Genomic DNA, 12,230 nt, shown 5'->3' with positions numbered 1-12,230 from the left:
GTCAAGTGTTACAGCAATGTGAGACTTCAGAGAAAAAGTGCCACCTAATGGCCAAATAGAGTACCAGCCTGGCTTCGACAAAACAGTACCATTTAGGATTTTTGTGTGCTTAATGCAACCTGCATTGAAAGTCAAATATTATAGTCATTTGTCATCATGTTTCACAGTTAATCCCTATTTCATTGGGAGTTTCACTGATCCTGTGCTACTTGAATATTTATGCTTTACCTTGGTTTTATTCTAGATCTTAGAGGGTATGGCATTGTACAAATGACTGGTAATAGAGAACGTCTGGGTACCCCATACTTCAACAGAAAAAGAGTTACAATGTTGATTTAAAAAGTTGATATCTCTGAAGAATTGTTAATGTATTTAATAAGTATGTATTTATTACCTGTTTTATGCCCCTGATATTCTAGCCTCTAGGGAAGTATAACACTGAACAAACGAATAAGATCCAAGCCCTTATGAGCTTCTATTTTAAAAGGCTGGGGACAGGTGATAAACAATCAAGTTTGCTTGAGATAAGGAGAAGTACTTGAAGGAAATAAAAAGGGTGATGTGACAGAATGTGGTTGGGTAAACATAGCTTCATTTAGGATAGTCAGGGAAAGTCCCTCAGAAAGCTTCTATTTTAAAAGGCTGGGGACAGGTGATAAACAATCAAGTTTGCTTGAGATAAGGAGAAGTACTTGAAGGAAATAAAAAGGGTGATGTGACACAACATGGTTGGGTAAACATAGCTTCATTTAGGATAGTCAGAGAAAGTCCCTCAGAGGAGGTGACCTGAAGGGTGACAAGGAATCGTCACTCAAAGAGCTGCAAGAAGAGTGTTCCAGGGAAGGCCAGGCCTCAAGGTTAGCACTGAGGGTGATGTCCTTGAGCAACTGAAATAAAGCCCATGAGAGTGGACTGCAGTGAGCTGGGCAGAAGAGGAGAATGAGGTGACATCAGAGAGGTAGTTAGGGGCCAGAGTATATTGGGGCTTGCAGATCTTTTTAAAGATTTTATATTTTCTTTGAAGTGTAGTGAGAAGCTCTTGGAGAGTTTTTTTTCCCCCTCTCTCTGACTGTAAATGCTTTTATTACCTAATTCTTTTTTTAAATTGGGGTAAAATAGGTATAATATAAAATATGCCATTATAAACATTTTTAAGTATACAATATAGTGACATTAATAACATTCGCATTGTTATGCAGCCATCACCACTATCTGTTTCTAAACCTCTTCATTATCTGAAACAGAAACTCTAATCATTAAGCAGTGATTCCTCATTTTTCCTTTCCCCAAAGCTGGTAAACTCTAATTTACTTTCTGTCTCTGATTTTGTCTATTCTAGGTACCTCATCTAAGAGGAATCATACAGTATTTGTCCTTATGTGTCTGGTTTATTTGTAGTGTTTTCAAGCTTCATCCACATTGTAGCTTGTATCAGAACTTCATTCCTTTATATGGCTGAATAATATTCCATTGCATGTATATCCCACATTTTATTCATCTATGCATTAGTCGATGGACATGTGGGTTGTACCCACATTTGGCGGTTGTGAATAATGCTTCAGTGAACATTGGCATGCAAGTATCTGTGCAGTGCCTGGTTTCAATTCTTTTGGGTAATACCTAGTGAATAATAGTGAAATTGCTGCGTCATATGGAAATTCTATCTTTAGCTTTTTGAAGAATCGCCAAACTATTTTCCACAGCAGCTGTACCATTTACATTTCTATCAGCAATATATAAAGCTTCCAGTTTTTCCACATCATCACTGACTTGTTCATTTTTTTCTTTTTTAAAAATAATCGTAGTCATCCTAGTAGATGTGAAGTGGTATCTCATGGTTTTGATTTGCATTTCTCTAAAGACCTAATGATTAATGACCAATGAATCTCTAATAACTTTTTATGTGCCTATTGTTTGTTCATATATCTTCTTTGGAGAAATGTTTATTAAAGTTCTTTGCCCATTTTAAAAATTGGACTGGTTTCTTAACCCTAAAACCTGGGTTTTAGGTTACTTATATATTCTGAAAATTAAACCCTTATCAGATATATGGTTTGCCAATATTTCCTCCCACTCTATAAGTTATCTTAACACTTTCTTGTAATGTTCCCTTGGTGTACCCAAGTTTTAGATTTTGATGAAGTCCAGCTTATCTGTCTGTTCCTTGGTTGTTTGTGCTTTCGATGTCATAGTTAACAGTCGATTGCCAAATTCAAGGTCATGAAGATTTATTTTTTCCGCTAAGAGCTTTATGGCTTTAGCTTTTATATTTAGGTTGTTGATCCACTTTGAATTAATTTTTATGTACAGTATGAGGTAGCCATTCTTGGAGAGTTTTAAGCAGACGAGTGCATGATCTAGTGTTTTTCTGCTTTGGTAGTCTCTAATGTTGTAACTGAATGCCATTGACTAGAAGGTCCCATGTAATCAAGTCAGTTAGATGTAAACCTAAATGTACTAAGTGAATACTTATAGAAAAGTTTGATCTTTGCTTTTGTTTTTACCCCTGTAGAAGGATTCCTACTATCCTAATTTGTTAATGTTTTTGGAAGAATGATACATAAATACCACATAGTCAGAAGTCTGTTTCTACTAAAGGATAATTTTATTTTTTCTTTTTTTCCCCAGACACAGTTTCCCAAAATTCTTCTTTGTCTTATTGTCATGAAGCAAGAGGTACTCATCATTCCCAGAATCCTTCCCCAGGAAGCAGCAGCCCTCGGCCTTCTGTGGTTGGGCGCACAGGCCAGCGACCCAGAGGAGATGGCCAGGACTGGGATGCAGCGTCCTCTAGGTGACTGCTAGCAGTGTCTCTGGGGAGATGAGAAATGCCGGTTAACTTGTGTGTGTGTTAATTTCAGAAGGAGATAATTATTTTTCTGTCCCTTTTTTTTTTTTTTTTTTGAAACATTAACACAGGTATAGGCCTTGTGTTAAACCCTGGCTTCATACCTTTTTTGACCATGATCCACGGTAAGGACAGATAAATATTACATTGCAACTCAGTGCTCAGTACTTGAACATATACTCTGTTTATGTATATATATGTGTGTGTATGTGTCCCCCAAAACAAAATGTTCACAAAATAGTATTCTGATACTATATTTGACACACTGAACTATGTTTTCAGTTCCGATTTCATTAAAAAAGAAATGATTCTGACCCAATACATTGTTTTTACCAGCTGCAAACGGAATATGATCAAGTTTAAAAGCATAGCTTTAAATGATAGATACATTGTTGATAGTATTTTACACAGATTTTTGTAAGTCTTATAACAAATGGATAAGTGTTTACTGTTAAAAGGAATGGTTGGAGAATTTTATAAAATAAGGACTCCTTCAAGGTGAACAATTTATGGTATTTGTTTGTGTAAATACAGATTTTTTTCTTTTTCTTTTTTTTTTTTTGAGACAAGGTCTCACTCTCTTGCCTAGGCTGGAGTGCAGTGGCACGATTATAGCCTTGACTTCTGGGCTCAAGTGATCCTTTCGCCTCAGCCTCCTGAGTGGCTGGGACCACAGATGTGCACTACCACACTTGGCTAAGCCTTTTATTTTTTGTAGAGATGGGGTCTCACTATGTTTCCCAGGCTGGTCTCGAACTCCTGGGCTCAAGTGATCTTCCCATCTTGGCCTCGTAAAGTGCTGAGATTACAGACATGAGTCACCATGCTTGGCCCCCAGTGCTTGGCACCCAGATTTTCATACACCAACTCTGCTTAAAAGGATTGGTGTGGTATTTGTATGTTACCTTATCCTTGGGTGCAAACGTGTTAGAAACATATTAGTCTCTTTAGTGTCATTCTAAAAAATGTTCACTAAGTTAAGCATTGGTCTGTTGGCTTAATTATTTTCTTGCAATACTGCTACTACTGTTAACAAGCTAATACCGATTCATACCTGCTGTGTGTATGGTGTTCTGCCCTGTGCTTTGCATACTTTGTCTCCTTTAGTTGTCCTAGAATAGGATTGATATTATATATAGCATTAGTATTATTATTATCATCCTCATTGAGGTTTAGAGAGGTTAAGAGCGTAACAGTTGGTAAAGAGCAGAGCTAGGGTTAAATAAAATGATAGGAGAGTCTATGCTCTTAGTCCTTATATTGTAGTTGGTTGTTCAGCCATGTTTTTCTCTTTCTCCTGAAGCCTTTCTGCCTCATTCTCTTGTGTGCTTCATGCTTCTAAGTTTTCACTCCTGAGTGAACAGCTTCCTCACTGAAACTTCCTTTCAGAGTTACAGAGAAGCCCGAGTTGTTTCCATATTTTGGGGTGCTTGGTATCTTGAAATTGAAGAAACGACAAAGTTGGTTTATAATTTGGGCAGATTTAAATGTTCCATAGCATTAATATATCTCTTGTGATCCAGCTTCAGTTGTGGATAACATCAAAAGACAAAATTTTAAGGCTCTTTGTAAGTGTGAGGCTCTAGCCTTTCTACACTTTTTAAATCCTTACTCCAGCACTTTACATCCGAGGTAAGAACTTTTTAATGAAGAAAGCCAAGGACAATGGGATGTTCCGTTTTTTTTGGGTGCATTTTTGAAGTCACTACATGATGTCGAATGTACTAAGTGAAGTAATACATTTCCCATGAGGTTTTTCTAGAAACATCCTTCATTTACTAACACTGGCTTACTCAGAACAGTGGTGAAACTCAGAAAATCTAGGAAACTGTATGAACTATTGGTTTTGTCTCTACACGTTGATTACAGAAGAGCTTTCCTATAAATCTGCTTGTTTTCTTTTGGAAATGAATGGGTTATCAGTGCTAATATTGATTGCTACTATAGGAATGTTGACATGTTTTGAGATACCAGCCTGACAAGCAAAATATAGATGCATTTTTGGCTTCATTTACAATTTAGAGTCTTTTTTTTTTTTGAGATGGAGTCTTGCTCTGTCGCCCAGGCTGGAGTGCAGTGTCGCTATCTCAGCTCACTGCAACGTCTACCTCCTGGGCTCAGAAGATTCTCCCGCCTCAGCCTCCCCAGTAGCTGGGATTACAGGTGTGTGCCACCATGCCTAGCGAATTTTTTTTTGTATTTTTAGTAGAGATGGGGTTTCACCATGTTGGCCAGGCTGGTCTTGAACTCCTGACCTCAGGTGATCTGCCCGCCTTGGCCTCCCAAAGTGCTGGGATGACAGGCATGAGCCACCACTCCTGGCCTTGAGTCATCTTTATGGAATTTAATTTCGTAAATTTGTCAAAGTTTCTACAAATCTGACCAGAGTTGAATGAAGCAGTAGAGTTGTGACTTGTATGAGGCTTCTAATATGCGAGGCAGCAGATATGCAGTAAATCTGTTTGGGGATTGTTTCTGTATGCAAGGTTTATCATTTGTTTATCTTGCAGTGGAAGTAGTAGTCATGCTCATGTAAACTCCAGGATATCCGTTCATTCACCTTTGGATATGGGACACATAGATCTGCCAGAGCTGGAAACTGAAGACACATTGGAACTACAATTCCAGCAGCTCAGTCTTCCCCAGTTTTGTGTCTCCATTCTGGAATCAGCTGTTCCTCTCTTAAGAACAGGTTAGTTGTTTTAGAAATCGTAATTCTGATATAATTTGTGTCTGTTTTGTATTTCGTTAGGATTTTCCTTTTTTTCTCTTCTATGTTAGGGCCTTTGGAATCTGTATTTACTTATCTTTTGGGATATAAATTTCTAAAAACCTAATAAGGTCTTTATTATTTTTAAATTAAATGTGGATGCCTTGGAAGGCTATTCAGCTTGCCCTTCCATTTTATGAGTTTTTATTGGCACAGGCTTTCATGCTTATTTTTTTTTTTTTAGAATTTTTATCTATTTTTTGCATTTATTCTTGCTGTCATCTGTTTTTTTCTTTTCTTTTTGGACTGTATGGCTATTTTAAATTTGAGCAGTGACAACATTCAGCAACTGGAATAAGGTATAAAAGGTGGACTGGCATGAATAGACCAGAATAAAAAAATCTTTGGCTTTTGCTCTTTGGAAACTTTTTGATTAGCTGTCAGTTGTTTACTCTTCCCATTCATTTCTTACTACTTAAGCCACTTAACATGTTAAAAACAAAACTCCAAAACTGGATTCTTACCTTTGTAGTAATTTTTCTTAAAAAAGCCACAAATATTTTGAGATCCCATTTTTGTTCAGATGTACTAGGAAAATTTGAAGAGGTTTACTGAAATATACACTGGTATTTAATTGTAATTGTACTGAACAACGGTAACAGCAATAACAATATGACAGATGTCTACTGAGTCTAGTAATGAAACAACAGTTAGCATGTGTCCCTACTGGGTTCTGCCTTCATACTTGGTTTTGTGTACATTATTTCATGTATTTTTCATATCAACCCATTTTGTTTTTTCACTGGTAGTTAACTAATTTTATCTCCATTTTTACAAATGATGAAGCTGAGTTTTTGAGTGGTTTAGAAACTTGCCTGAAGTCAAACGGCTAAAAGCAGGGACTTGAACCACGATTCTTTTGAATCTAAAGTCCATGCTTTTAAATACTTTAGCATTTTGCAAGGTGTAAAGAAAGTTTTAGAAAGAAAACAGTCATGATTTTTGTTCTCAAAATCTATACATTTTCAACGTTTGATAAACTCATCAGGATATAAATAAGATAACCAAGTTTTGCCCTTTTTACTTTATACTGGCAAAGTAAAAATATATATTCCAAGTTAATGGTTCTTTAAGTCCCATGTCTATTTTTTGCCACTTGGAGGTGATGGAGGAGAAAGAAGCAGGAAGGTATATATTTGGAAAACATTTAAAATGTTTTTATCCTGAGGAAAACTGTGTACTCATACTTTTTACTCAGTAAGTGCTTCTACTAGCTGGAACTATATATTAATTCATATACTAATAATGTGAAATGAAGAAAGATCTGAACTTTGGCATCATAAAGTACATATGTTTATCTGTCTGGTAAGCTGAGAAGAACAGTCTTAGACTTTAATGATTTTGCATTTAACCTTTCCTTAATTTGCTTTAAAAAGTCAGATTGATAATTATAAAGCTATATCTTGGTACATAAAAACTAAATGTTCTCCTGCCCTTTTGTGGTAAATTATGGCATGATTTGTAACTGTTCAATATCGTAAGAGATTTGTAAGAGAATTTGGTCCAGCTGTTCTAGTGAAAACATTAATCTAGATCCTTCCAATCTGGTAGTTTGTTTTACTTTGATTCATTAGAACTTAACCTTTGGGATGCGGGGTGGGAAAGTCTCGTGTGAATGTTCGTCTCACACAGGATAATGGAAGTGGAGTCTTTGTTATTCTGTCTCTGTGGAGAAAGGAGGTTGCTCTGGTGGGTGTGACTTTGGGAAGTTTTTTTGAGTTTAAGGTGAGTACAAATAGTTTTTTTAGCAAATGTTAGCATGTTCATTTATTCCTTTAGTTGCTCCAGTCCAAGCTTAGCTTCCCAGGCAACTCCTGTGTGGGAAAATACTAATTTATGAGAAGGCTCACGCCTTCTAGTACTAAGTAGAAATTATTGGAATACGTTTTCTAAACCTTTCTGGTGCTTTGTCACATATTACGTGTAAAATGGATGGTCCCTAAATTCGAAAAATTATTTTAATCTATCTCACAGTACTTGTTAGATTATTGCTACTTTCAATATCTTTTCCAATTATAAATGTATTTGATTTGTTATATAGTAAAGTAGTACTGTGACTGGAACAGAAGCCTTCAGTGTGATTGTAAATTGTGATTTCTCTACAGTTCTAAGAACATTAGAAGAAAAGAGAAAATGTTGGAGCATGACTAACTAGAAAATTGAGCAATATGATATTCAGCTGATTATTTTAAAGTTAAGTAACTTCTTCTCCTTTACTTTTTTCTGTTTGTATTCCTAGGTAGCAGACAAGTGATAATAAGAGTTCTGGAATTGCTTACAGAGGATATGACACTTATTGGTGAAGCAATTTCAACAGATATCTGGGATGACAGCAGCCTTTTTGGTATAGATATGGTAAGAATCAATGTTTTCTTTGGGATATAGGGAATAGTATTTTTTAAGATTTTGGTTCTTTTAAGCCAGTTTCATTGTCTCATTCGTGTTCAAAATCTTTTTTCTTTTTGACTCAATATGTCCCAGGCTTATGTTATAAATAGCCTGGAACAGGCCTATTTTTCCAAAGGTTCTGGTTACTTCTAATAGGGGAAGGTATATTAAGACCAAAACCAGGCCATTAGAGGTGGTTATAGCTACTGTGATATCATTCTTTTCTTTCAGGAACAATTAGGAAATACGTATTTTTAAAGATCGTGAGTTTATTGCTATTTTTCTTATTTTAAATTTGTATTTCTTATCCTTGCGCTTGTAGAAAGTCTTCATTCCTAGCAGTATCAGCATAATTGCTTATTAGCTTTGACCTTAAACATACATAAGATAGTTTCAGAACAGCAATATTAACATTACTATGAACAATTCTAATGAAAAGTTCAAGATTTCCTGGCTGTTCTTTTTGAGATAGACTAATCTCACTAGGGATATACAGTCAAAATACTGTGCCTTAAAGCTACCGTTACCCATTCAGCATACAGTTAGATTTTTTTTGTTTGTTTTCACTATTGGGAATTGTTTTTTCTTCATAAAAATGTAGCTCAGAGATGCCTCTCTCCCATCCAGTTACCTTTAAGATGTTTTCCTTATTGGTAGTCATTTTTATTTTCTGGCTATTTTTTTCTATTTTTATTTTATTTTTGCAAATGTAAGCAACTAAGTATGTAGATTCTTATCCTCTCCCCATCCTGCATAAAAGGTGGTATATTATAGACACTGTTTTGCACCCTGTTTTTATAACTTAAAAATACGTCTTATGTGCATAGAATAGTAGGTATGGGGATTATTCCCTATCTATCTATACGTGAGATTTTCTCGTTCTTTTTTTATAGGTAGCAAATGCTTCGTTGTGTATTTGTTAACCTAGTCTCTTGATGGATATTATTGTTAATATAAATTATGTACGATGAATAATGGGCTTATGCTATTTCATAAATGTGCAGGTATGTCTCTAGGGTAGATTTATTTAAGTGGGCATGCTGTTTTTCTAAAAAACTTTTATTTAGCTTCAGCGGTATGTGTGCAGGTTTGTTATATAGGTAAACTGTGTCATGGGGGTTTGGTGTACAGATTATTTTGTCATCCAGGTAATAAGCATAGTACCCGATAGGTAATTTTTGTGATCCTCCTCCCACTCTCTGCCGTCGAGTAATCCCTGGTGTCTGTTGTTCCCCTCTTTGTGTCCATGTGTTCTCATTGTTTAGCTCCCACTTATAAGTGAGAATATGTGTATTTGGTTTTCTGTTTCTGGATTAGTTTGCATAGGATAATGGCCTCAAGCTCCATCCATGTTGCCGCAAAGGATATGATCTCATGCATTTTTATGGCTGCATAGTATTCATTGGTGTGTATGTACCACATTTTCCTTAATCAGTCTCCCATTGATAGGCATTTAGGTTGATTCCATGTCTTTGCTATTGTGAATAGTGCAGCAGTGAACATACACATGTATGTGTCTTTATGGTAGAATGGCCTCAAGTGATCTGCCTGCCTTGGTCTCCGAAAGTGCTAGAATTACAGGTGTGAGCCACCGCGCCCGGCTGAGCCATGTTGTTTATGTAGTAGTACAGCAGTTCCTCACTTGGCATCATAGATAGGTTTTCGGAAACTGTGACTTTAAGCAAACTGACTTATAACAAACCCAGTTATTTTTTCTCATCAGCATTTAGTGAAACGGCATGGAACTTGTAATGCTGTTTCATTAAAGTCAGTTTCCAAGAACCTGTTGACCAAGTTAAGTGAAGGCTTAGTGTAGTTTATTCATTTTATTTCTGAGTAGTATTACATTGTGTGGACATACCACAATTTGTTTATCCATTCACCTGTTGGTGGACAATGGGGTTGTTTCTAGTTATTACAAATAACATTCCTATGGACATTCCAGTTGTTCCACATCTTCAACATCTATTATGTTCAGTTTTTTTTTTTTGGGGGGGGAGAGGGCATTCTGATAGATGTGCAATGGTATCTTAGTGGGTTTTAATTTGCATTTCCCTAGTGACTGATGATTTTGAGCATCTTTTGTAATTTTTAGAGAGCAAGTCTAGGTTTTTTTTTAAAAAAACACTTATTCTTAAGTATTCTTTTCAATGCCATTGTGAATGAAAATTTTAAAAGTTTTTGGATTGTTCATTGTTAGTATATAGAAATACAATTGATTTTTGTGTATTGATCGTCTGTTTGGTGGCCTTGCTGAACTTACTAGTTCTGGTAGTTTTTTTTGTTTTGTTTTGTTTTCTGGTAGATCCCTTAGGATTTTCTACCTATAAAATCTTGTTATCTGTGAATAAAAACAGTTTTAAGATCATCTTATCTGTGAATAAAGACAGTTTTATTTCTTTCTATTCACTCTGGATACCTTTAATTTTTTTAAATTGCCTAATTGCCCTGGCTAGAAGCTTTAGTATAATGTTGGATGGATGTGGTGAGAGCCTTCTTCGTGATTTAGAGGGAAGCATTCGATCTTTCACCATTAAATACAAGATTAGCTCTAGTACATTTGTATTTTGTAGATGCCTTTATAAAGTTGAGGAAGTTCCCTGTATTCTTAGTTTGTTGAAAGTTTTGATCATGAATGATTATTGTATTTTGCCAAATCTTTTGTCTCTATTGAGATGATCATTTAGCTTTTTGAAGAGCAGAAAAACTTAATTTTGATGAGGTTCAGTTTCTTAGTTTTTCTTTTATGGATCATGCTTTTGATATTTTATCTAAGAAATCTTTGCCTAACCTGGAATACAAAGAGTGTTTCCTATGCTTTCTTTTAGAATTATTACATATGTTTTAGGTTTTATATCTTTGATTAATTTTGAGTTGATTTTTGTATCTAGTACAAGGTAAGGAATGAACTTTTTTTTTTATGGGTATACAATTATTTTCTCAGCACTATTTGTTCAAATGACTGTCCTTTCTTTCCTGAATTCCTTACCAACTAACTATATATGGGTTTACTTCTGGAATCTATTTGATCGGTTTTCTCTTATGATGCCAATACCCAGCTGACTTAATTATTGTAGCTTATAGTGAAGGCTTATAGTTAGCTATAGTGAAGCTTATTGTAAGTCTTGAAATAAGGTAGTATAAGTCCTTCAACTTTGTTCTTGTTTTTTTTTTCTTGTTTTTTTTTTGATATGGAGTCCTCGCTCTGTTGCCCAGGCTGGAGTGCAGTGGCGCCATCTCGGATCACTGTAAGCTCCACCTCCCGGGTTCACGCCATTCTCCTGCCTCAGCCTCCCAAGTAGCTGGGACTACAGGCGCCCGCCACCACACACACACACACACACACACACACACACACACACACACAAACACACAAAAACCTGCTGTGGTTTTGAATGGAATTGAGTTGAATTTGTAGATCAATTCAGGAAAAATTGACATCTTAATAGTATTGAATCTTCTGATCCATGAATACCATATATATGTCTTCACTTGTTTAGCTCTTTATTTATTTTTATTTTTATTTTTTTTAACATGGAATCTCATTCTGTCACCCAGACTGGAGTGCAGTGGCATGATCTTGGCTCACTGCACTGTCCGCCTCCTGGGTTCAAGTGACTGTCACTACAGCTTCAGCCTCCCAAGTAGCTGAGATTACAGGCATGTGCCACCATGTCCAGCTAATTTTTTTGTATTTTTAGTAGAGACAGGGTTTCACCATGTTGGCCAGGCTGGTCTCGAACTCCTGACCTCAGGTGATCTGCCTGCCTCGGCCTCCCAGAGTGCTGGGACTACAGGCATGAGCCACTGTGCCCAGCCTTATTTAGCTCTTTAATTTGTCTCTGCATTGTTTTGAAGTTGTCAGTGTATAGGTCTTATACATTTGAGTATTTCAGTTTTGGGTCTTGTCCACTGGCTGACTTTTCTCTTTATGGATCTTAATATTTGATGTGTGTAGTAATTTCTGATTGGATGCTGGACCTTTTCAATGTTACCATGTTGAGTATCTTGATTTTTTATTTTACCCTTTTAGAAGCACTTTGGGAGGGTTCTGAAGCACTTTGGGAGGCCAGCATGGGAGCATTACTTGAAGCCAGGAGCTTGAGATGAACCTGGGCAACAAAGTAAGATCTTGTCTCTTCAAAAATTAGTAACATTAGCTGGGCATGTAGGTGCATACCTATAGTCCCAGCTATTTGGAAAGCTGAGGCAGGAGGATCACTC

General features: G+C 36.2%; 1 protein-coding gene across 10 annotated transcripts in view; it reads left to right on the top strand.

Annotated features, from left to right (window-relative positions):
• RTTN (rotatin) overlaps positions 1-12,230 on the top strand; it is a 204,213-nt gene that overhangs the window by 9,794 nt on the left and 182,189 nt on the right. For all 10 annotated transcript variants that reach the window (XM_016933873.4, XM_063795852.1, XM_016933870.4 and 7 more), the window contains 3 exons: positions 2,629-2,794; positions 5,359-5,540; positions 7,858-7,973. In XM_016933873.4, coding sequence (XP_016789362.4) covers positions 2,629-2,794; positions 5,359-5,540; positions 7,858-7,973 — 464 coding nt within the window. The remainder of the gene's footprint in view (positions 1-2,628; positions 2,795-5,358; positions 5,541-7,857; positions 7,974-12,230) is intronic.

The sequence above is a fragment of the Pan troglodytes genome, chromosome 17 (assembly GCF_028858775.2).
Source record: "Pan troglodytes isolate AG18354 chromosome 17, NHGRI_mPanTro3-v2.0_pri, whole genome shotgun sequence".
Classification (NCBI taxonomy): Eukaryota; Metazoa; Chordata; class Mammalia; order Primates; family Hominidae; genus Pan; species Pan troglodytes.
This window is presented reverse-complemented; position numbering and strand designations above follow the sequence as displayed.